We start from the raw sequence: 27,469 nt of genomic DNA on the forward strand, positions 1-27,469 counted from the left end.
ATACCCATCAGGCGTGATTGAGGACATGATTGTCAAGGTTGGGCCATTTGCCTTTCCTACTGACTTTGTGGTGCTGGAAATGGAGGAGCACAAGAGTGCAACTCTCATTCTAGGAAGACCTTTCCTAGCAACTGGCCGAACCCTCATTGACGTCCAAAAAGGGGAAGTAACCTTGAGAGTCAATGAGGAGGAGTTCAAGTTGAATGTTATCAAAGCCATGCAACATCCAGACACACCAAATGACTGCATGAGTGTTGATATTATTGACTCTCTGGTAAGAGAGGTCAATATGGCTGAGAGTCTCGAATCAGAGCTAGAGGACATCTTTAAAGACGTTCAGCCTGATCTGGAGAAGTCAGAGAGAATAGTAGAACCTCTGAAAATCTCTCAGGAAGAGGAGAAACCTCCTAAACCTGAGCTCAAACCATTACCACCTTCCCTAAAATATGCATTCTTGGGAGAAGGTGATACCTTTCCTGTAATCATAAGCTCTACCTTAGAGCCACAGGAAGAGGAAGCACTAATTCAAGTGCTAAGGACACACAAGACAGCTCTTGGGTGGTCCATCAATGATCTTAAGGGCATTAGCCCAGCTAGATGCATGCACAAGATCTTACTGGAGGGTGATGCCAAGCCAGTGGTTCAACCACAAAGGCGGCTGAACCCAGCCATGAAGGAAGTAGTGCAGAAAGAGGTCACTAAATTACTAGAGGCTGGGATTATTTATCCTATTTCTGACAGCCCCTGGGTGAGCCCTGTCCAAGTCGTCCCTAAGAAAGGTGGCATGACAGTGGTTCATAATGAAAAAAATGAACTGGTTCCTACAAGAACAGTTACTGGGTGGCGTATGTGTATTGATTACAGAAGGCTCAATACAGCTACCAGAAATGATCATTTTCCTTTACCATTTATAGACCAGATGCTAGAAAGACTAGCAGGTCATGAATACTACTGCTTCCTGGATGGATATTCAGGTTATAATCAAATTGCAGTAGATCTCCAGGATCAGGAGAAAACGGCATTCACATGCCCATCTGGAGTATTTGCATACAGAAGAATGCCATTTGGCCTGTGCAATGCACCTGCAACCTTTCAGAGGTGCATGCTCTCAATTTTCTCTGATATGGTGGAAAAATTTCTGGAAGTCTTCATGGATGACTTTTCAGTGTTTGGAGATTCATTCAGCTCCTGCCTTAACCATTTAGCACTTGTTCTAAAGAGATGCCAAGAGACTAACCTGGTTTTAAACTGGGAAAAGTGTCACTTTATGGTGACTGAAGGAATTGTCCTTGGACACAAAATCTCGAATAAGGGGATAGAGGTGGATCAAGCTAAGGTAGAGGTAATTGAAAAACTACCACCACCTGCCAATGTTAAGGCAATCAGAAGCTTTCTGGGGCATGCAGGATTCTACAGGAGGTTTATAAAGGATTTTTCAAAAATCGCCAAACCTCTGAGCAACCTGCTAGCTGCTGACACGCCATTTATCTTTGATAAAGAGTGTCTGCAAGCATTTGAGACTCTGAAAGCTAGATTGGTTACAGCACCAATCATCTCTGCACCAGACTGGACATTACCATTTGAATTAATGTGTGATGCCAGTGACCATGCCATTGGTGCAGTGTTGGGACAAAGGCATGACAAGCTTCTGCACGTCATTTACTATGCCAGCCGTGTTTTAAATGATGCACAGAAGAATTACACAACCACAGAAAAAGAGCTACTTGCAGTAGTTTATGCCATTGACAAATTCAGATCCTATTTAGTAGGATCAAAAGTGATTGTGTACACTGATCATGCTGCTCTTAAATATCTACTCACAAAGCAGGATTCAAAACCCAGACTTATAAGATGGGTGTTGCTTCTGCAAGAGTTTGATATAGAAATAAGAGACAGAAAAGGGACAGAGAATCAGGTAGCAGACCACCTGTCCCGAATAGAACCAGTAGAAGGGGCGTCCCTCCCTCTCACTGAGATATCTGAAACCTTTTCGGATGAGCAACTCTTTGCCATCCAGGAAGTGCCATGGTTTGCAGACATTGCAAACTACAAGGCAGTGAGATTTATACCCAAGGAGTACAGTAGATAGCAAATAAAGAAGCTGATCACGGACGCAAAGTATTATCTTTGTGATGAGCCGTATCTCTTTAAGAGATGTGCAGACGGAGTAATCCGTAGATGTGTGCCTAAGGAAGAAGCACAGAAGATCCTATGGCACTGCCATGGATCACAGTATGGAGGACATTTTGGAAGTGAGCGAACAACCACAAGAGTCCTCCAATGTGGCTTCTACTGGCCTACTCTCTATAAAGACTCCCGAGTGTTTGTACTTAATTGTGACAGTTGCCAAAGATCTGGCAATCTACCTCACAGTTATGCCATGCCTCAACAAGGGATCTTGGAGATTGAGTTGTTTGATGTATGGGGCATTGACTTCATGGGACCTTTCCCACCATCATACTCAAACACTTATATTCTGGTGGCAGTGGATTATGTATCCAAATGGGTGGAGGCTATTGCAACACCCACTAATGACACTAAAACAGTGTTAAAATTCCTCCAGAAACACATCTTCAGCAGATTTGGTATCCCTAGAGTATTAATCAGTGATGGGGGCACTCATTTCTGCAAAAAACAGCTTTACTCTGCTCTAGTTCGTTATGGAGTTAGCCACAGGGTAGCTACTCCATATCATCCACAAACTAATGGGCAAGCTGAAGTCTCAAATAGAGAACTCAAAAGAATCCTGGAACGGACTGTAATTAACCGTAGAAGGGATTGGGCAAGAAGCTTGGATGATGCTCTGTGGGCATACAGAACAGCATTCAAGACCCCTATAGGGACCTCTCCATACCAGCTTGTATATGGAAAGGCATGCCACTTGCCAGTGGAACTGGAACACAAGGCCTATTGGGCAACCAGATTCCTAAACCTTGATGCCAAGTTAGCTGGAGAAAAACGATTGCTCCAGTTAAATGAGCTAGAGGAATTTAGACTCAATGCTTTCGAGAATGCAAAGATTTACAAAGAGAAAGCGAAAAGATGGCATGATAAGAAATTGTCATCCAGAGTCTTTGAGCCGGGGCAGAAAGTTTTGCTATTTAATTCTAGGCTCAAATTATTCCCCGGGAAATTAAAATCCCGGTGGAGAGGTCCATATGTAATTACAAGTGTATCACCATATGGATACGTAGAGCTTCAGGATAATGACTCTAACAAAAAGTTCATTGTTAATGGACAGAGAATTAAACATTATCTTGAAAGTAACTTCGAGCAAGAATGCTCAAAACTGAGACTTGATTAGAGCTCAGTGGTAGTCCAGCTAAAGACAATAAAGAAGCGCTTGCTGGGAGGCAACCCAGCCATTTACAAAGTTTATTTACTAATTAAATAAATTTCCTTTTTTTACAGGTATATGTCCAAGTATCTTCATAGGGTAAAAATAGCAATTGATTGAATTCACAGAGTTACAGGGAAATTTGGAAGCTCACTGGCGTGAAAAAGCCAGTAAGAAACATTTTGGGCGTTGAACACCCAAAAGAAGCACCCACTGGGCGTTCAACGCCAGTAAGGGTAGCCATCTGGGCATTAAACGCCAGAAAGGAGCATCTTCTGGGCGTTGAAAGCCAGAAAGAAGCACCTTCTGGGCGTTTAACGCCAGATTGACAGCGTCCTGGGCGTTCAGAAAAACGCCCAGTGACAAAGGACTTCCTGGTGTTCAACGCCAGCAAGAAGCATCAGCTGGGCGTTGAACGCCCAGGAGAAGCAACATTTGGGCGTTAAACGCCCAAAACATGCAGCGTTTGGGCGTTTAACGCCAGGATGGTGGGGAGGAGGTAAAATTCGTTTTCTTTACAATTTTTCTAAATTTTTATGTTTCAATTCATGATTTCTTGCATAAACATGCTTCAAAATGTCATCCTTCAAAATCAAATTAGTTTTCTAAAAACCCTAATTTCTAAAATCCCTTTTTCAAAAATATCAAATGTATCTTAATTCATAAACACAAATCTTTTTCCAATCCAATTCTTTTTCAAATCTTTTTAATTTCTTCTCATATCTTTTTCAACTCATCTTATCTTTTTCGAAACTGCCTCTCCATCTACTCCTCTCTTTTCCTTTCTTTTGCTTGAGGACAAGCAAACCTCTAAGTTTGGTGTGATTTGCTATGATCACTGAGCTAAAACTCATTAAGATCATGGCACCTAAGGGAACAGGAAGAGCAAGGATGTGAACTGGGAGCTGAAGCGTCAGAAATTAATTCTTGAAGGCACCCCACAGACTAGAGGAACATCCACTTCCCAAAATACAGGTTGTTAAGTTCTAATTCTAGCTTTAACTCTGTGATAGTATTATTATAGGATTTTACCTTAGAAGTTATATAGGAGTAGTAGTAATTAGCATATCTATTTTGGCTTTATTTCCAATTAAGTTATAACTTATTTTTCTCATCATCATCAAACATGAATAAAATAGTAGATTTGTAGAATAAAGAGGCAATTTAATTTTTTCGAGTTCTTAATAATAAAAATTATAATTAACTATGTGTGGTGGCAATACTTTTTGTTCTCTGAATGAATGCTTGAACAGTGCATAATTTTTATCTTGAATTTTATGAATATTGGCTCCTGAAAGAATGAGGAACACGAAAAATATTATTGATGATCTGAAAAATCATGAAATTGATTCTTGAAGCAAGAAAAAGCAGTCAAAAAAAAAGAAGGAGCAGTAGAAAAAGCCAATAGCCCTCAAAACCAAAAGGCAAGGGTAAAAAGGATCCAAGGCTTTGAGCATCAATGGATAGGAGGGTCCAAGGAAATTAAATCCAGGCCTAGGCGGCTAAATCAAGCTGTCCCTAACCATGTGCTTGTGTCATGAAGGTCCAGGTGAAAAGCTTGAGACTGAGTGGTTAAAGTCGTGATCCAAAGTAAAAGAGTGTGCTTAAGAGCTCTGGACACCACTAACTGGGGACTCTAGCAAAGCTGAGTCACAATCTGAAAAGGTTCACCCAGTTATGTGTCTGTGGCATTTTTGTAGGTGGTAATACTGGAAAACAAAGTGCTTAGGGCCACGACCAAGACTCATAAAATAACTGTGTTCAAGAATCAACATACTAAACTAGGAGAATCAATAATACTATCTGAATTCTGAGTTCCTATGGATGCCAATCATTCTGAATTTCAAAGGATAAAGGGAGATGCCAAAACTGTTCAGAAACAAAAAGCTACAAGCCCCGCTCATCTGAATAAGAATCTGAGCTCCATTTAAAACTCTTAGATATTATTACTTCTTAAATTCTTTCATCCTATTTTATTTATCTAGTTGCTTGGGGACAAGCAACAGTTTAAGTTTGGTGTTGTGATGAACAGATATTTTATACGCTTTTTGGGGTAATTTCATGTAGATTTTAGTATGTTTTAATTAGTTTTTAATAGAATTTTATTAGTTTTTAAGCAAAAATTATATTTCTAGATTTTACTATGAGTGTGTGTATTTTTCTGTGATTTCAGGTATTTTCTGGCTGAAATTGAGGAAGTTGAGCAAAAATCTGACTTAGGCTGAAAAAGGACTGCTGATGCTGTTGGATCCTGACCTCCCTGCACTCGAAATGGATTTTCTGGAGCTACAGGAGTCCAATTGGCGCGATCTCAACGGCGTTGGAAAGTAGACATCCAGGGCTTTCCAGAAATATATAATAGTCCATACTTTGCGCAAAGATAGACGACGTAACTTGGCATTGAACGCCAAGTACATGCTGCTGTCTGGAGTTAAACGCCAGATTAACGTCATGATCCGGAGTTGAACGCCCAAAACACGTCATAACTTGGAGTTTAACTCCAAGAAAAGCCTCTACTCGTGGATAGCTTTAGTCTCAGCCCCAGCACACACCAAGTGGGCCCCAGAAGTGGATTTCTGCACCAATTATCTTAGTTTATTCATATTCTGTAAACCTAGGTTACTAGTTTACTATTTAAACAACTTTTAGAGACTTATCTTGTACCTCATGACATTTTCAGATCTGAATTACATACTTTTTGACGGCATGAGTTTCTAAACTCCATTGTTGGGGGTGAGGAGCTCTGCAGCGTCTCGATGATTTAATACAATTCCTTTGTTTTCCATTCAAACACGCTTGTTCTTATTTAAGATGTTCATTCGCGCTTAATTATGGAGAAGGTGATGATCCGTGACACTCATCACCTTCCTCAATCCATGAACGTGTGCCTGACAACCACCTCCGTTCTACATCAGATTGAATGAGTATCTCTTAGATTCCTTAATCAGAATCTTCGTGGTATAAGCCGGATTGATGGCAGCATTCATGAGAATCCGGAAAGTCTAAACCTTGTCTGTGGTATTCCGAGTAGGATTCTGGGATTGAATGACTATGACGAGCTTCAAACTCCTGAAGGTTGGGCGTTAGTGACAGACGCAAAAGAATCAATGGATTCTATTCCAACCTGATTGAGAACCGACAGATGATTAGCCGTGCTGTGACAGAGCATAGGAACATTTTCACTGAGAGGATGGGAGGTAGCCATTGACAACGGTGACACCCTACATAGAGCTTGCCATGGAAGGACCTTGCGTGTGTTGAAGGATTTCAAGGAAGAGTTGAAGTTCAGAGGACAAAGCATCTCCAAAACTCCAACATATTTCTCATTACTGCACAACAAGTAACGCTATTATTCTCTTTTATTTTTCCAATCTAATAATTCCAACTGATAATTTTGATTAACATCCTGACTAAGAATAATAAAATAAACATCGCTTGCTTCAAACCAATAATCTCCATGGGATCGACCCTTACTCACGTAAGGTATTACTTGGACGACCCAGTGCACTTGCTGGTTAGTTGTGCGGATCACAAATTCGTGCACCACCGAACATATACTCTCCCCTCTCCCTATATATACCCTTCCATTCTACTTCATTTTCACACAACCCAACCCCTCTTCCATACCTTGGCCGAACCTACATTTCTCCTTCTCCTCCATATTCTCTTCTTCTTCTTCTTCTCTTCTTTCTTCTCTTGCTCGAGGGCGAGCAATATTTTAAGTTTTGTGTGGTAAAAGCATAAGCTTTTTGTTTTTCCATTACCATCAATGGCACCTAAGGCCGGAGTATCCTCTAGAAAAGGAAAAGGGAAGACAAAAGCTTCCACCTCCGAGTCATGGGAGATGGAAAGATTCATATCCAAGAGCCATCAAGACCACTTCTATGATGTTGTGGCAAAGAAGAAGGTGATCCCTGAGGTCCCTTTCAAGCTCAAGAAAAATGAGTATCCGAAAATCCGACATGAAATCTGAAGAAGAGGTTGGGAAGTCCTAACCAACCCCATGCAACAAGTCGGAATCTTAATGGTTCAAGAGTTCTATGCCAATGCATGGATCACTAGAAACCATGATCAAAGTATGAACCCGAGTCCAAAGAATTATCTCACAATGGTTCGGGGGAAATACTTAGATTTTAGTCCGGAAAATGTGAGGTTGGCATTCCACTTGCCCATGATGCAAGGAGATGAACGCCCCTACACTAGAAGGGTCAACTTTAATCAAAGGTTGGACCAAGTCCTAATGGACATATGTGTGGAAGGAGCTCAATGGAAGAGAGACTCCAAAGGCAAACCAGTCCAACTAAGAAGACTGGATCTCAAGCCTATAGCTAGAGGATGGTTGGAGTTCATTCAACGCTCCATCATTCCCACTAGCAACCGATCTGAAGTTACTGTGGATCGGGCCATCATGATTCATGGCATCATGATTGGAGATGAAGTAGAAGTTCATGAGGTCATCTCCAATGAAATCTACAAAATAGCCGACAAGCCCTCACCCATGGCACGGCTAGCTTTTCCTCACCTTATTTGCCATCTATGTTACTCAGCTGGAGTTATCATAGAAAGAGACATCTCCATTGAAGAGGATAAGCCCATCACCAAGAAGAGGATGGAGCAAGCAAGAGAGACCCTTCACGGTTCTCAAGAGATGCATGAGGAAGCTCATCATCAAGAAATCCCTGAGATGCCTCAAGGGATGCACTTTCCTCCCAACAACTATTGGGAACAACTCAACACTTCCTTAGAAGATTTGAGCCACAGTGTTGAACAACTAAGGGTGGAACATCATGAGCACTCCATCATTCTCCATGAAATAAGAGAAGATCAAAGAGCAATGAGGGAGGAGCAACAAAGGCAAGGAAGGGACATAGAAGAGCTTAAGAACATCATTGGTCCTTCAAGAAGAAGACGCCACTAAAGGTGGATTCATTCCTTGTTCTTTATTTCTTTCTATTTTCGGTTTTTTATGTTATGAGTTTATCTATGTTTTGTGTTTTTACTTCATGATCATTAGTAGGTAGTAACTATGTCTTAAAGCTATGAATAAATTCCATTAATCCTTCACCTCTCTTAAAAGAAAAATGTTTTAATTCAAAAGAACAAGAAGTACATGAATTTCGAATTTATCCTTGAATTTAATTTAATTATATTGATGTGGTGACAATACTTTTGTTTTCTGAATGAATGCTTGAACAGTGCATATGTCTTTTGATCTTGTTGTTCATGAATGTTAAAATTGTTGGCTCTTGAAAGAATGATGAACAAAGAGAAATGTTATTGATGATCTGAAAAATCATGAAATTGATTCTTGAAGCAAGAAAAAGCAGTGAAAAAAAGAAAGCTTGCGAAAAAAAAAGTGGCGAAAAAAAAATTAGAAAAAAAAGCAAGCAGAAAAAGCCAATAGCCCTTAAAACCAAAAGGCAAGGGTAAAAAGGATCCAAGGCTTTGAGCATCAATGGATAGGAGGGCCCAAGGAAATAAAATCCAGGCCTAAGCGGCTACATCAAGCTGTCCCTAACCATGTGCTTGTGGCATGCAGGTCCAAGTGAAAAGCTTGATACTGAGTAGTTAAAGTCGTGATCCAAAGCAAAAAGAGTGTGCTTAAGAGCTCTGGACACCACTAACTGGGGACTCTAGCAAAGTTGAGTCACAATCTGAAAAGGTTCACCCAGTTATGTGTCTGTGGCATTTATGTATCCGGTGGTAATACTGGAAAACAAAATGCTTAGGGCCACGGCCAAGACTCATAAAAGTAGCTGTGTTCAAGAATCAACATGCCTAACTAGGAAAATCAATAACACTATCTAAAATTCTAAGTTCCTAGAGAAGCCAATCATTCTAAACTTCAAAGGAAAAAGTGAGATGCCAAAACTGTTCTGAAGCAAAAAGCTACAAGTCCCGCTCATCTAATTATAATTAATATTCATTGATATTCTGGAATTTATAGTATATTCTCTTCTTTTTATCCTATTTTATTTTCAGTTGCTTGGGGACAAGCAACAATTTAAGTTTGGTGTTGTGATGAGCGGATAATTTATACGCTTTTTGGCATTGTTTTTAGGTAGTTTTTAGTAAGTTCAAGCTACTTTTAGGGATGTTTTCATTAGTTTTTATGTTAAATTCACATTTCTGGACTTTACTATGAGTTTGTGTGTTTTTCTGTGATTTCAGGTAATTTCTGGCTGAAATTGAGGGACTTGAGCAAAACTCTGAAAAAGGCTGACAAAAGGACTGCTGATGCTGTTGGAATCTGACCTCCCTGCACTCGAAATAGATTTTCTGGAGCTACAGAACTCCAAATGGCGCGCTCTTAACGGCGTTGGAAAGTAGACATCCAGAGCTTTCCAGCAATATATAATAGTCCATACTTTATTCGGAAATTGATGACGTAACCTGGCGTTGAACGCCAAGTACATGTTGCTGTCTGGAGTTAAACGCCAGAAAAACGTCATGATCCGGAGTTGAACGCCCAAAACACGTCATAACTTGGAGTTCAACTCCAAGAAAAGCCTCAGCTCGTGGATAGATCAAGCTCAGCCCAAGCATACACCAAGTGGGCCCCGGAAGTGGATTTATATATCAATTACTTACTCATGTAAACCCTAGTAGCTAGTCTAGTATATATAGGACTTTTAACTATTGTATTAGAAATCTTTGATCACTTTAGATCTGAAGAGCATCTGGGGACGATTAGTTCTCAGATCATGGGGGCTGGCCATTCGGCCATGCCTGAACCTTTCACTTATGTATTTTCAACGGTGGAGTTTCTACACACCATAGATTAAGGGTGTGGAGCTCTGCTGTACCTCAAGTTTCAATACAATTACTATTACTTTTCATTCAATTCTCTTTTATTCTTATTCCAAGATATACGTTGCACAACATTTGATGAATGTGATGATCCGTGACACTTATCATCATTCTCACCTATGAACGCGCGTGATTGACAACCACTTCCGTTCTACCTTAGGCCGGGCGCATATCTCTTAGATTCCCCAACAAAATCTTCGTGGTATAAGTTAGATAGATGGTGGCATTCATGAGGATCCAGAAAGTCTAAACCTTGTCTATGGTATTCCGAGTAGGATTCCGGAATTGAATGACTGTGACGAGCTTCAAACTCCTGAAGGCTGGGCATAGGAATCAAGGGATTCTATTCCAACCTGATTGAGAACCGACAGATGATTAGCCGTGCCGTGACAGAGCATAGGACCATTTTCACTGAGAGGATGGGATGTAGCCATTGACAACGGTGATGCCCTACTTACAGCTTGCCATAGAAAGGAGTAAGAAGGATTGAATGAAAGCAATGAGAAAGTAGAGATTCAAGAGGAGCATAGCATCTCCACACGCCTATCTGAAATTCCCACTATTGATTTACATAAGTATTTCTATCCCTTTTTATTCTTTATTTATTTATTAATTTTCGAAACCCAAAACCAATTTAATCTGCCTAACTGAGATTTACAAGGTGACCATAGCTTGCTTCATACCAACAATCTCTGTGGGATCGACCCTTACTCACGTAAGGTATTACTTGGATGACCCAGTACACTTGCTGGTTAAGTTGAACGGAGTTGTGATCACACGTGCCAATTTTAAATTCCATACAAGTACAAGAAGTACAACTTTAAGGATCACAATTTCGTCCACCATGTATATATGTGAAATTGGTTATGTTAGTGTATTTGGTGATTTTTGTGTACAATTGGGAGATTGGTGTTGCTTGAAGAGCTTTGGTGAGGCTTGGAGCTAAGGTTGGTGGAGACTTCCAAAGAAGAGGCTCAATTGGTTTGGCTATAAGAGGTACAGTTTAAGTTTCATTTAAGTACCGTGTGGTGTGATTAGAATTCCTAGGCTAGATGCCCCTAGGATTAAGTTTGGATTGTGTGAATAGTTGGTGCTAATATGCATAATTGATATGTAGTGTGAATTAATGATTGGGTTGAGAATTTTGTGAAATTGTGTGTTTGGTGTGTTGAGAATATAATGAATTGGATAATGAGTATTGGTTTGTGGATTATGCAATTAATTTGTGAATTTGGACCGGAGACCGTGAATTTTGGGCCGGAGACCAGAAAGAGGTAAGGAAGGTAAGTTGATGTGTGCATTTTGTTATGATACAAGTGATTGGATGAATTTTAGATATTGAATATGTGATTATGATTATTGATGTCTTGATGGTATTATGCATGAGAGATATGCATGTTGTGACATATGCTTGATGAATGATTAAGGTTGATTTGTGGGTGAAACCATGTGATGGTGAGTATGATATTGATTATGTATAATGATGGATGATAAAAAATGATGGTGTTGGAAATTAGCATGAGGAAGAGTATATGATATGTAAATGTGTTTGAGTTTGAGCCCTTGGGTGAAGTGGGTTAAAATGATGGAATGGTATTTTTGTGAATTGTGGTAAAGTGTTAATATATGAGTTGAGGAGGCTTGATGTTGATTTTGATATATTTTGATTGATTTCAAAAAGGGTTGAAATTGGCATGTTTTGGTTGATTTTTGAAAAGGGTTGAAAATGGCTTATTTTGAAATTGGCACTTTATAGTTTTGTATGAAAAGATGGTTTTTGGGCATACTTTGACAGGACATAACTTGGACTCCAGTTCCCTTTTTGTGCCAAACTTATTTAGAAATGAAATTGGATTTGGGATGTTCATGCCGTTCGAAGAACGGGCAAAAAAATGATTTAAAATGAAGAAGTTATGTCCTTTGGAAGATTGGGGGTTTAATCTTTGAATTCTGTAGCTTTTAACTTAGAAAATATTTTTAGCAGAATGCCTCCCACGCGTAGGCGTGCTTGACGCGTACACGTCATTTTTCAAGGAAGCACCATCCACGCGTGCGCGTCGATGCGCTGCACCCAATGCCCAGCCATTTTTCCCGAGAGTTGTGCCCGAATTATGCCAGTTTTGTGCGTGGGGTACAAACGCACCCACGCGTACACGTGACTGACGTGTGCGCGTCATTTGGCTGTTTCTTCATCCACGTGTGTGCGTGCGCGATGCATACGTGTCGATGAACTTTGTGGCCATCCACGCGTACGTGTGACCTTGTTTTCATCCCAAAATTGATTTTTGAGTTTTTAAGGCCAAATTCCGGACTCCTAAGTCTCCAATATCACCCTTTATGTCCTCAATACTTATAGTATGCCTAGTAATGGAAAGAAGTTAGGGCATGTGGTAACTTGTGGATGAAGAAAAGTGAGAATCAATGATGAATGATGATTAATGGTGATTGTATGAATTATTGAGGGTGATGGTGCAAGTGTTGTGTATGTCATTAGTCGGATGGCTGTAATGAGCATTGAATTATGGCTGAGTATGTATATGTAGATGATTAATGTGTTAAATGAATAATGATAAAAAATGTTGAATGTGATGTGTGACCCCGGGTAGTAGGCAGTGGCGTTGTCCACTTGCTCCGGGTATGAGACGGGAAAGGATGATTATGATAAATGAGTTTAATTATGGAGTTTTGAATGAATGTATTTGTGATACCTGGGTAGTAGCGAGGGTTGTGGTTCGTCCCGCTTGCTCCGGGTCTTTGTCTGAGAATTAATATTAATGAAGGGTGATTATGAATAAATGTGTATTTGTGATACCTGGGTAGTAGCAAGGGTGGTGGTTCGTCCCGCTTGCTCCAGGTTAATGTTTGAGATTTGATAACAATGATGATTGATTCTGAACTGAATGATTGTATGTTTTGAAATCATGGGTAGTAGCAAGGGTTGTGGTTCGTCCTACTTGCTTCAGATCAGAGATTGTGACGCTTGGGTAGTAGCGGCAGTAATGGTTATTCCACTCGCTCTAGGTTGAGCTTTTAAACACCCGCCTGGGTAGTAGCCGCAGTAGTGGTTATTCCACTAGCTCTGAGTTGAGCGGGTAGTAGCAAGGGGGTTATAGCTCAAACCTACTTGCTCCGCAATGGGTATTTTCTGTCTAATGGTTAGCTACCAGGACGTGTCAGGTTGTTTATCTAACCGACAGATGATATCATCAGCCATAGGGCAGGCATTCATCATTTGTATATGTTTGAATTGTTTGGGTTTGCCTACTTGTTTTGGATTGCTATATCATATATGCTATATTACCTAATTATGTGTTACTTGCTCTACTTGTACTTTAATTGTGCATTACTTTTCTGTATTGCTTGTGTTTATACAACTGAGAGGTCCCTCATGCTCGTGTCGGTGGACGTTGAGGGCTGTGCTTGATGAGATGAGCTGATAATGTACTTGAATAATGACGATGATTGTTGGATGAGATGAATATGATCTCTCTGGGTAGACGCAGTGAAGTGATTTCACTTGCTCCAGGTGAGGATATGATGTATTGATATAGAATTGCTGAGACAGAATAATTGGTGATGGTTTTGTCTTATGATTCTGATTCTGATTCGTTGGAGAGTTAGAAAGTTGAGGAGCACGAGGAAGATGAATTAGATTTAGCCTTCCCTTATGACAGTTGCCTATTCATGAATTAGCAAGAACATAGGGTGAATGCTTGATGGAAAGAAGTTTAGGATACTTAGTAAGTTCTTGTTGCAGTGCACTGTATTTATTTGGCACTTTTACCGTACTGGAAACCCATGGGCCCGGAGTTCTCATTCCGCATATATCTCTTGTTTTTCAAATACAGGTCCAGGTGCTCAGAGGTGAGCTGTGGTTCGTCTGAGAGACGGCGAAGATCTTTATTTTCTCTACTTTATGTTTTGTTTAGAATCTCTCCACCTTTATTTTGAAGAACTATATTATGTATTGAACTTTTTGAATTTGCCTATTGAGGCTCTTATGTTTCTTTGGGAGAGATTAGGAGGCTCTGTTGTCAATTACTTTCATACTGTATCCTAGCCGACCTAAACTTTGTGGGTCGCGACTAGTGGCTATTTACTTATGTTATATATATATATATATATATAATATCGCTTTTCGACTTTAGGGATTATCTTTTGTTGTCGAAACGTGAGTGATACGTCTTCGTGATTTTATTTTACTCTTTCAATTATACTTATATTTATATATTAAAGATCCACCTGAGAATCGTACCACCATAATATCATTGACTTATGATTCGAGTATAAGGATTTGAATATTAGGATGTTACATTCTAAACTTGTGTGATATACTATTCTGAGCTAAAAATTTAACAAAGAATTGTGAGAGATATTCTCTTCTCATATAAGATTACAAAGCTTTGATGTGAAGGCTAGCATGATTTTCAATTTGATTTTTGAATTATACAAAAGCTTGAAAAATCTGAGACTTAAAATGCAAGAGAATAAAAGTGTATCTTATATATATAGGCATCCATAAAAGAAATAAAATAACAAAAAAATGATGAGATAAGGTTGAAGATGGACCAAAACATCAATATAGATAATTTCAAGAGGCATATTAAATTATTAATCATCCCTAACAAAAAGTAATGTATGCATTTTAGCCATACAAAAATATTTACTGTCTTGGTTGCAAGGTGTTCTAACCTATCATACCAAAGAGAAAAAGAAGATCATTTTACACTGAACACTCGAGGATCAGATGAAAAAGAAGAATAAAAAACTAAAGAATTATAGTGTATAGGTAAAACAGATAAAACAATCTTTACAGAATTACTTTTAACACAAGAAAAGTCAACAGATATCAAAGAATCACAATTAGCATCATGGAATTTAACTATAACTACATGTTGAAATTGGTACACTCCATTCTTAAGCTTTTCTCTGATCACAATATAATGAGCGTCCTCAAATTTAACATAACAATAATAGTTAACATAGAACTCAAAAAACCAGTTATTATCCTCAACAAGTTTTTGTACACTAATGAGATGTTTTAGGTGCATAAATAAGATTTTTAAGCAAGAATTTTTTATGATTATCAAGAGAAACAAGACCATGACTTATATGAAAGATACGAGTATCTATTCCATTACCTAGTAAAACTTGATCTAATTCAATAAGTTCAGAAGTAGTGAGAAGTGAGACTCAATAAGTACATTAATTAACTTTTATTTCTAAAATATTAATATTTTAACATGTCTTCTAACTAAATAAAAATATCCTAATATGACAAGTAATTAATTAAATTAAAATAATCTAAAATATTAATATTCTAATGTCTTTTAATTAACTAAATCAAAATCTCCTAACATGTCAACTAATTAATTGAATTAAAATAATCTAAAATATTTCTTAAATAAATTAATTTAATATTCTACTATATACATGCAATTTAACTAAAATTATCTAAATAATTTAATAAGCCCCACGTATAGTAAAAAAAAAATTGGAAGACAAACTAACTTCAAAATCGCATATCTAATGCATCGGTTAGGTGCAACATCACATTCAAACGGGTGATGTCTCTTAAGCGCACGTATTATCGGCATGTTATATGCTTTGAAAACTTGAGAGAATTTAAAAAATGTGCAAAGAAACTCTAACATTTTTCAAAATGTTTCCAAATGCCAAAAACATCTTATTTGCACTCTATATATAGGCACAATTATGCTGATCTTGGATGCTGAGAGTAGAAAAATCTTCTACCATATTTTGGATGTTCGCCACTCGAATAGTGTTTATTATATATCTTGAATGCATTCGGGTTATGTTAAAAAATGATCGTTACTTATCACGAGTACATATTATTCGAGATATAGCTTATTAGCATGGAATCTCAATGTATCTTAGATATGACACATTATATATAATAATAAATATCTTATACGTTGCATAATTATGTAAATAAAATATTTAATTGATTTAAATAAAAAAATCTAATTAATTATGACTCTTAAAATGGAGGTAGTTTCTTTTTGTTAATTATTAAATATTAAATATTTAGAGGATCGATTCTACGTACCATACTTATTAACCAGGCTAATTATGATGATTAGGCAACAAAGTCAGATTAATCTTATCTAGGTGATGTCGATTGCAAAATACCATGCATAATGTGATTGTATGACTCGAAAGCAAACAAGATTTTAGGGTTATAACTGCTTATAGAGGAAACAAGCGTAATGACTCGATAAGATTGAAATTATAATTTTAAATTATATTTTAAAATTAATTTAAACTATAATAAAATTTGATTAATAAAAAAATAATATGTTATATATTGTTTTTTTTTTTAAATTTAGTATTGGTCCGGCTATTACAAATCCGATATTATAAATCGGTTTTATCATTCATAACTCGGCATTATTCACATCATTATTCAGAAAATCAGCGTTACAGTTCGGCATTACAATTATTAAATCGGCATTACAGTTACTAATCGGCAATCAATGTCATTTATTGAAAAGTGACGTTACAATTCAGCTCAACGGATTGCTTCACAAATATGAAACATCCAACCTGACATTTATCCTTATTATTGCTCTTTAATACAGACAATAAAATAGGAACATAACAGATTTATACATTATCACCTATAAAAAGGTATGATTTTCTATTCTAAAGGGACATTGAATTCTCAATACTAACTTAAGCTTCGGAGTGCCCTTGCAGGTATACTCCCCCCTGTTTCTTGCTCAAAGCTCTATGCGATTGGACACTCTCTTGGAGTAAAAGCTCGGATTGTCACAAGGCTTAAAGGTCGGCACCGAAGGTAATAGCTCGGCGTCGACTCCCAGAGACTGAGCTCTCCCTCCAGGTATCCATACAAGAACAATTGGCGCCCACCGTGGGACCGAAAATATAAACCTCTCCACATATCATCGGCCTCGAGGTTCCTGTTTGAAGTCATGGCTAAACAACCTCCGCCCACACCATCCGAATTGCTCCGGATGGTGACTGAGTTGCGGCAAGTCGTGGCTGAGGAGAACCAAAGAATGATAAATCAAATTGCCAACTTGAATAACACTAGAACCGAAAACAATGACCGACAAGAACGGACAGAAGAAGCCGAGCAGCAGTCAGGGCCAACACATGTCTCAGACACAGCCCGACAGGAAGAGGAGCAACCCGAACATGATGAAAAAACTCAGAAAAACATAGAGAATGACGATCAAGAAAGCTCCCCCGGACCATTCACGGCGGAGGTGATGAACTTCGTGCTACCCCGAAGGTTTACTCTGCCGACCACCCTAACTCCCTATGATGGGTTAGGTGATCCGAAGAAATACATCAAGAAATTCACCTCCATAATGATAGTAAACGGTGCATCTGATAAAGTTTTATGTCGTTGTTTTCCATCTTACTTAGACGGTCCTGCACTTGATTGGTTTTGTTCTTTGCCTGCAGGTTCCATTTCTCGATTTTGAGACATATCAAAACCCTTTGAGGAGCACTTCGCTGGATCAGCCATCTACCTACATGACTCCGATTATTTGAACACAGTCAAGCAAGGCCAGCACGAAAGCCTCAAAGACTACATGACGCGCTTCACAAAGATAGCCATGAGTATACCCGACCTCCACCCCGAGGTGGAACTACACGCCATAAAAAGCGGATTACGACCTGGAAAATTCCAGGAAACTATTGCTGTGGCCAAACAAAAAACTATGGCCGAGTTCCGTGAAAAAGCTAAAGGACAGATCGACATCGAAGAACTCCGACAAGCTCGGAAAGTAGAAAAGCCTCACCATAGAGACGACGACAAAACACGGGACAGCAAGAAGAATTTCAAACCAATTCCACGATATGAGACTTACACCAAATTCAACACCAAGCGCGATGATATCAACAAGGAGATCTTGAATTCGAAATTAATCAAGCCACCAAGAAAAGTTGGCAATTACCCAGATTCAAAAGGCACTGACCGATCAAAATACTACTCCTTCCACCAGAAGCACGGACACAATACCGACGACTGTATCATCGCCAAAGACCTACTGGAGCGACTAGCTCGGCAGCGTCACCTCGACAAATACATCAGTGGCCACATGCAGCGGCAAGCACCTACTTCAGGAGACCAAAGCTCGGTTACACAACATGGCCAAGATAGAGACCGACTGAACAGTAGCCATCCTGAACTACCAACACGTACAATTAATTGTATTTCCGAAGGTTTTGCAGGTGGCGGAGCCACAAGCTCGGCAAGAAAAAGATCTTACCGAGCTATACTTTCCATCAACGCCGATCAAAGTCAACAGCAGCCGCTGCCAACATCTCCACAGATAACATTCCAGACAGCCGATCATGATAATAGCGTAGTAAATCTGGATGATCCCGTCGTAATCTCCCTACAGCTCGGAGATCTCCTGGTTAAAAAGGTGTTGCTCGACCCAGGCAGCAGCGCTGACGTTCTCTTCTACTCAACATTCCAGAAAATGAAACTAAGCAGTAATGTCATCCAACCTTCTACTGGTGACTTGGTAGGATTCTCAGGTGAGCGAGTCCCGGTTATGGGCTCTGTGTGGTTACAAATCACACTCGGTAAGTTTCCCTCGTCAAAAACTTTAGACATTCAATACTTGGTTGTTGATTGTTTCAGTCCCTATAATTTAATACTTGGCTGACCTTTCTTAAATAGGTTTGGCGCTATAGTATCTACAATTCATCTTTATGTTAAGTTTCCTTTGCAGGACAACACAATTGCAACCATTCACAGCGATGCCCGAGAAGCCAGGGAATGCTACAACAATAGTCTCAAAAGACCTAACCGTAACACAAAAGCCCAGGTTCTCAATATCGATAACATGAACGACCAACACATGCTGGCCGACCTTGATCCTAGAGCAGGAACACTAGAAAGACCAACCCCCAACAGAAGACCTCGATAAAATCTATTTCACAGAAAATTCAGACAAAGTCACATACGTCGGCTCAACATTATCCTTAGAAGAAAAAACGTCATTCCAAGCATTCTTACAACAAAATGCCGACCTGTTTGCTTAGACCCCAGCAGATATGCCAGACATCGACCCATCCATCATATCACACAAGCTATCGTTAGATCCATCTGTCCGACCTATAGCACAGAAAAAGAGAAATCTCGGCCACGACCAAAAACAGGCTTCCCTAGAAGAAACCAAGAAGCTCATCAACGCGGGCTTCATCCGAGAAATCAGATTCACAACCTGGCTGGCGAACGTCGTCATGGTTAAAAAACATAACGGTAAATGGCGCATGTGTGTTGATTTCACCGATATCAACAAAGCATGCCCCAAAGATTCCTACCCTTTACCCTCTATTGATTGTTTAGTTATAATGCCTCTGGTTTTGAAAAACTCAGCTTTATGGATGCATATTCTGGTTATAAACAGATCCAAATGCACCCATCCAATCAAAATAAGACAGCCTTTATTACTGAATATGGAAACTATTGTTATAAGGTTATGCCATTTGGTCTTAAGAATGCAGGTGCAACATATCAACGCCTAATGGACAAAATCTTCGCCAAACAAATCGGCAAAAACATTGAAGTCTACGTCGACGATATGGTCGCCAAGACAAAGTTCGGCAAAAATCACCTTGATGACCTCACAAAAATCTTCGGACAGCTAAGAAAATACAACATGCGGTTAAATCCCGAAAAGTGTGCATTTGGTGTTCAAAGCGGTAAATTCCTTGGCTTCATGCTCACTAGCCAAGGTATTGAAGCAAATCCAGAAAAATGCCAAGCTATTTTAGGCATGACAAGTCCCCACACCATCAAGGAAGTCCAACGGTTAACAGGGAGACTTGCTGCACTTTCTAGATTTTTACCTTGCCTAGCTTCTAAATCCTCATGTTTTTTCCAAACTTTAAAAAACAAAAAAGTTTTCCAATGGACTGATGAATGTGAACAAGCATTTACAACTATCAAAGAAACTCTTTCAAAACCACCAATTTTACAAACCCCCCTACAAGGGGAGCCATTATTCTTATATTTATCTGTCACTAACTGTGCTATAAGCTCCGCCCTTGTTGCAGAAAGAGAAAAGAAACAATTCCCGATCTATTTTACCAGCAAAACCTTACAGAATGCCGAGCTTCGATACCCGAGAATTGAGAAACTGGCCCTCGCTCTTGTCTTCTCGTCCAGAAGACTCCGACCATACTTTCAGAGCCATGAAATCCATGTTCGAACAGATCAACCTCTACGGCAAGTCCTGCAGAAACCTGAGCTGGCTAGCCGACTAGTTAAATGGTCGGTGGAGCTATCAGAATTCGATATCACGTACGAAGGACGAGCATCCATTAAATCCCAATTTTTGGCCGACTTTATAGCCGAATTCTCAGTACCTAGTACAACTGAAGATTTCATCGAATGGGCTTTATACGTCGACGGATCCTCCAACCCACAAGGGTGTGGGGCAGGTATCATACTTGACGATGGCCGTGGCAACATTATTGAACATTCCCTCAACTTCTCATTTAAAGCAATCAACAATTAAAGTGAATATAAAGCACTAATTGCCGGCCTTAGACTCGCGGCCGAACTAAACATCACCGAACTTAAGGTATACTACAACTCCTTGCTTATCGTCCAACAGGTAAACAACTTATACCAAGTTAAGGACCCTTTGCTTTCTAAATACCTGGATGTCATCCAAAATTTACTTTCAAAATTTTCTAAATACGAGATACAGCACATACCAAGGGAGAGTAATGGCCGAGCTGACATTCTGTCTAAACTCGCCAGCACTCAACCAAATGGATCATCACTTTATCAGTCAACACAACTTAAACCAAGTATTGAACTAACACATGTCCTAAGTATGAAACAGGAAGCGGACTGGAGATCTCCATACATACAGTATCTCCAAACAGGGATCTTGCCAGGTGACGTCGAAAATGCTCGACACTTCCGCCGACAAGCCTCCTTTTTTACTATTTATAATAATTGCCTATATAGACGAGGATTCTCTTGTCCACTACTTAAATGTCTTTGCAGAACAGAAGCAGAACTTGCACTTGCAGAGGCACATGAAGGGATCTGTGGAACACACCTCGGAGTCCGAAGTCTGTATTCAAAAATCCTCAGAGCCGGATTATATTTGCCGACGATACGACAAGATTGTCACGCGAAAGTCAAAAGCTGTAACAATTGCCAAAAGCACAGTCCGATTACACATCTCCCGGCCGTACTCCTACACTGTTCTGAGGTTAGTTGGCCGTTCAACCAATGGGGTATTGATATCCTCAGACCTTTCCCCACAGCTGCAGGACAGGTAAAATTCCTTGTGATAGCAATTGATTATTTTTCCAAATGGATAGAGGCACAACCTCTAGCAAAGATTACATCACAACAAATGCTTTCCTTTGTTTGGAAATACATTATTTGTCGATTCGGCATTCCTCGGCACATTATCACTGATAATGGTCGCCAGTTTGCCGATCAAAAATTCACATCTTTTTTGCAGAACTTAAAAATCAAACAACACTTCTCATCAGTAGAACACCCACAAACAAATGGGTTAGCTGAAGCCGCAAATAAATTAATATTACATGCTCTAAGGAAGAAACTGGATGATGCAAAAAGTCTATGGGCCGAGCTTATCCCAGAGATCATATGGGGGTACAATACAACAATTCACTCTACCACAAAGGAAACACCCTTCTGCTTGGTCTACGGTTCAGATGCAATGATACCTATGGAGATCTCCCAATCCTCGCTACGCACAGAATTGGCCGACCAAACTACACAAGACATAGCTCGACAAACCGAACTTGATCTCATTGAAGAACTCAGATCATCCGCAGCAATCAAACATTTAGCCATGCAACAGCACATTGCCCGAAGATATAACTAAAGACTTCAACCAAGGTCTTTCCAAGTCCACGACCTTGTGCTCAGAAAAACAGAACAAGCTAGGAAACCACCAGCACATGGAAAACTAGCAGCTAATTGGGAGGGCCCTTACAGAGTAACAGAAGTAATCGGCAATGGAGCCTATCGACTACAAACGTTAGAGGGTAAAGATCTCCCTAACACTTGTAATGTATCTTCCTTAAAGTTATATTACAGCTAATACCAGGGATAGGCAAGTACTCTTTTTCCTACTGCCAAGATTTTTCCCACAAGGGTTTTGCTTGGAGAGGTTTTAACGAGGCTAGCCTACCTGGGCCTTTAAAAGGTTCTTCAATAAATATTTTATTTTAACAAATCATTTCTCGCTTCCCGCATAAAACATATCATACCGATCTATACTATCAATCCGATCACCCGGATACGATCAGTCATTCTGACTACCGACCTTAAAAATGGAATCCAATCATTCGGACAAAATCCGTCAATCTGACTGCAGACCTTAAAACGGTATCTTAATCAAACAAATATCCGATCATTTCATCAGACAACAATCCGATCTAACTCGGAATCCGATCAGTCAATCAAACATATATCCGATCAAACTCGGAACCCGATCATTTCATCAGACAACAATCTGATCTAACTCGGAATCCGATCATTCAATCAAACATATATCCGACTTAGCTCGGAATCCTATCATTCACTCATAAACCCAATTTAACTCGGAATCCGATCACTAAAGCATGACCAAACCAACTCCGAACCCAGTCATGCTGAATTTTGCAAAGAAGTCAATCAGATACCCGATGTTAGCCAGAATCACAACACTATGATACTATCATAGCCAACGAGCAAAACACAATACACATTATCATGCCTATGAATCGGCACCCCAAACTCGGCCTACTCACCTTTTCTAAATCAAATTAATGGCCATTCACCATTACCACATATTCTTACCACAATAATTTGGCTTCAACCAGATAAAAACCAACTTATCATACAGCAATAACATTATATTATCATAACACACAAATAGAAATAACCAAGTTTGTCCTCTGCCAGAAAACAGTAGCAACATACAAGCAACAATAACAAAAGCAAACAAAATGTCTATACATTAACAAATCAAAAGCTCAACTCAGGAGCAAGATAAGTTTACAAACAACACACAAATTAAACATTTTCATCTCCTTGCTCCGTAGCACCATCATCTTCAACCATGACACCATCCTGCACTATTTTGCCCGGATCCATTGCCGAGAAATCAACCGCGGGAGCCAGAAATCTCGCATGAAGGACAACCCTCTCAAAACCTTCAATGAAGGAATCCAGAATCTCTCCTTGCTTATTTTTCTCCAACTCCTTCAACTGAGCAGTAACCTCGATCATACGAGTACTCAAAGAAGATAAGTCAGCTTCTTTCTTCTTTAAATCTTCCACATCCTTGGCATAGCTCTCCTTCACCTCTTTCAAATGTTTCTCAACCTCAAATAACTTCACTTCAAGCTCGAAAACCCTAGCAACTTTTATAGCCAACTCTTCCCTCAAACTCAGATCCTCCTTCTTTTCAACCAACTTTCGATGAATCTTTTCACGACTCCGTCCCAAACTCGCCAGCCGCAAACCCACCACCTGAGGATCAAACATTACCACATTACTCTTTCCCAAAACAAACACACAAATAAAATTTTTTACCTCAAAAACAAAAATTACCTGCATATATTGGTCAATCGCCACATCCCCCACCTCTTCCGCCAAACTAACATCAGAAGGGGTCTGGCATACCTCATCCGCAGTGATCATGAAAGGATGATCTTTCCCCCAGAGCGACGACCCCTCACTCCGCTCAACAAAACCATGCAACTTTTTCTGGTTATCACAAAACCTATGAACCTCTTCCATGGGAACATCATCCTTCTCATCACCAGAAACATCGGACAAATCCACCACATCACCTTTTCTCTTCTTAGCAATAACTTTCCTCCTCCTCTGCCTTGGATGATCAACCTCGCCAACGCCGACCTTCTCTACCTTAGACGAGGATACCTCTTTATTCAAACCTTTGCTCTTCACCCGAGACCTCAAACTCGCTGCAGATACACCTGGGTACTTACCACCTGAAAAATAGAAAAATAAAACCTGTTCAAAAAACCTCAGATATGATACAACATCCACAATTCAAAATCTTACCCAAATATTCCACAACAGCAGCCTTATTTTCCTCCCATTGAAGCAGATCATAAACAGAAATCAATTCCTACCGATCAACAACCTCGGTCAAAAACTCGATCATGCACTCATCTTTTGGACTTATAGATTCAGGACCTAAAATGTTCTGAGGCTCCGAACACCACTAGAGAGGAAATCTTTCCCCCCAAATGCTCATCCACATAAAACGGAAAGTCATCCTCACAGCTACTTACCTTAAGGTACATTTCCTTAAAGTTCTTAAAAGATGATTTGTATAGCTTGAACACACCAAACCCCGGAGAGCTGTTCAAATTTACCCAACCACCCTTCCAAACACCTTTCGCCTGAAACAATGAGAAGAATAGCTCCACTGATGGATTCTCTTCCAAAAACTCCATAAGAATCTCAAACGCCCGAAGGAAAGCCCAGCCATTTGGGTGAAGTTGCGAAGGCGCACAGTTTAACTGCTTCAGAACTTTACACTCAAAATCACTGAAAGGGATTCTCACCCTTAGTTCCTCCAAAACACAGCTATACATAAAAAAATGCTCAAAACCCTACCCTCTATGAAAAACCCTATCATCAACAGTACAGGATAACAACTCCAATCGAACCCCATAATTAACCCTAACAACCTTTAACTTATCTATCTCATTCACAGCACCAGCATCCAAAAACAAAGAGACACGATCCCTTACATCATCATTCACCCAGTCATAAGACTAATTAACCTCCCCTTTCGTTTCTTTCTCATAACCCATTGAAAAATCAAAAGCAGATAAGGAGAAGAAGAGAAAACGGTTAAGCAGAAAAACTAAAAATAACCAAGAAAAACTCACCTCTTTTACTCATGTTTTGGTTGATAACACTTGAGGAAAACAAAACAGCAAGCATGCAACCCTTAAGATTTCCTAAAACTTTAATTCACCCACTTTAACCCAAAATTTTCCTTCCCATCAAATCAGTCACGTCAAAACCCAATAAACTCACCTTGGAAACACGCAAAATCATTAATACCTTCATTTAATTATTTCTCTATCTTAATCATGAATGCCTATAGTCCCAGTAACTGTTCAATAAAGCACCTTGACCTGGGGCTACAAGGTTAAACCATACGCCGAACTGTTCAGCAACCAATTCATACATCATTAAAAGCTCAACCTGCTTCATTAAACATTTTTTCAGGCCAAGCTTGGTGACTGTGGTCCGGCCATTACAAATCCGATATTATAAATCAGTTTTATCATTCATAACTCAGCATTATTCACATCATTACTCAGAAAATCAACGTTACAGTTCGGCATTACAATCATTAAATCGGCATTACAGTTACTAATCGGCAATCAATGTCATTTATTGAAAAGTGACGTTACAATTCAGCTCAACGGATTGCTTCACAAATATGAAACGTCCAACTTGACATTTATCCTTATTATTGCTCTTTAATACAGACAATAAAACAGGAACATAACAGATTTATACATTATCACCTATAAAAAGGTATGATTTTCTATTCTAAAGGGACATTGAATTCTCAATACTAACTTAAGCTTCGGAGTGTCCTTGCAGGTACACTCCCCCCTGTTTCTTGCTCAAAGCTCTACGCGATTGGACACCCTCTTGGAGTAAAAGCTCAGATTGTCACAAGGCTTAAAGGTCGGCACCGAAGGTAATAGCTCGGCGTCGACTCCCAGAGACTGCGCTCTCCCTCCAGGTATCCATACAAGAACAAGTATTAATTGGATTACCTCTAAAATAGTTATTAATCGATTTTAATAATCTACTTTCTCCAATAAATCAGACATATATACTGAATGTGATCATAGATAATATAGTAATAGTTAAATCTACCAACAAACATATTGGCTATTATCACACTCTAAAACAAATTAAATATAAAGGCTATTAGCACTCACTTATAAATCTATAAAATCGCACTGTTAAGGAAGCATACATAAATTACTATATTTTTTTATTGCTATATAGGAAGCATACATAGCACAAGTTAAATCTATAATGAGTATCTCTTATATAATATTATTGCTATATAGGAAGCATACATAAATTACTATATTTTTTTATTATATTATACAACTTAAAATTATACTATCATGTTATTATTAATCCTAGATACTTGCTATAATTATATCAAATTTAATTATGAATCTAAATAAATAAAATAGATAATATTCAATATTATTTTTTTCTTTTTTACATTCAATATTACTGTAAATATAAAAAGTAAAATAATTAATAAAAAAATATGAGCAGAAAATAAAATATATTAATTAAAATTCAATTTGTTATCTAATTAATCTTATGTCCATACGATATAACTTTACAAAAATATTATGAATCACAACCTTTTTTATTCTACAAAAAAAAAAACATTATATGTAGCCTTTAGTAGTACAAAAAATAATTATAAAAATTAATTATTGATATTGATATTAATCATAATTGATTATTAATACTCTAATTTTTTAAAATATATTTTACTTTTTTAAAATATAATGCATGTACCGTGTAGACTTTATTATTATTATTATTATTATTATTATTATTATTATTATTATTATTGTTATCCACTAATTGATATCAAATTAAATGGGTCACTATTAATGTGTGCATCAATTATCTCCTAATAAAATTATTGCACTTGAATGAGAATTAGAACTATATCAATTGATATAATTAGAATGATTAAAAATATCGATGATTTATAAGTAGTTTAATAACGCATTAAATATTAATTTGATATAATTATAATGAAGATATTTTCTTAAATTAATATAATCATGCATTATTCATGAGCTAATTGTAATATAATTAGAATAAATTTATTTGAGAAAAAAAAATTCATGTATAATTTTCAGAAATTATAATAATTTTTTATTTATATATACGTATATATTAATTTTGTTAAATAATTATATATATACATAAATAATTATATACATATACATAAATAAAAAATATATGAATTATATTTTGTTAAACTCCATGTTACCGGCTATTAAAAATATTTAAATCACATGTATTAATTTTTTTTGTTATAATTATTTCATTTTATATATATGATTATTTTTTATTCTACAATCGTGCAATAATATTTTCTATAATATTATTGCTATATATGAAGCATCTTTATATTATTATAATTATATCAAATTTAATTATAATTGTAAATAAATAAAATAGGAAACAATCAAAACTAATTTTTTTATAGTCAAAATTTA

The 27,469-nt window shown here is 38.3% G+C and overlaps 1 protein-coding gene across 1 annotated transcript; it reads left to right on the forward strand.

The window, feature by feature from the left end:
• The first annotated feature begins 17,103 nt into the window (after window positions 1-17,103).
• LOC130976832 (uncharacterized) lies at window positions 17,104-19,083 on the forward strand. Its single transcript, XM_057901772.1, has 3 exons — window positions 17,104-17,602; window positions 17,699-18,777; window positions 18,886-19,083. The coding sequence occupies exons 1-3, from the start codon at window positions 17,104-17,106 to the stop codon at window positions 19,081-19,083; spliced, it is 1,776 nt and encodes a 591-aa protein (XP_057757755.1).
• Window positions 19,084-27,469: the final 8,386 nt, after the last annotated feature.

Source organism: Arachis stenosperma, chromosome 1, assembly GCF_014773155.1.
Source record: "Arachis stenosperma cultivar V10309 chromosome 1, arast.V10309.gnm1.PFL2, whole genome shotgun sequence".
Lineage (NCBI taxonomy): Eukaryota > Viridiplantae > Streptophyta > Magnoliopsida > Fabales > Fabaceae > Arachis > Arachis stenosperma.

Bases quoted from the DNA above. Each gene is read 5' to 3' on its own strand.
- LOC130976832 (XM_057901772.1), top strand. From the start codon at position 17,104: ATGGCTAAACAACCTCCGCCCACACCATCCGAATTGCTCCGGATGGTG. The intron at 17,603-17,698 runs GTTCCATTTCTC...ATTTGAACACAG, and splicing joins GTTTTGTTCTTTGCCTGCAG to TCAAGCAAGGCCAGCACGAA. The intron at 18,778-18,885 runs GTTGTTGATTGT...TTTCCTTTGCAG, and splicing joins CTTTAGACATTCAATACTTG to GACAACACAATTGCAACCAT.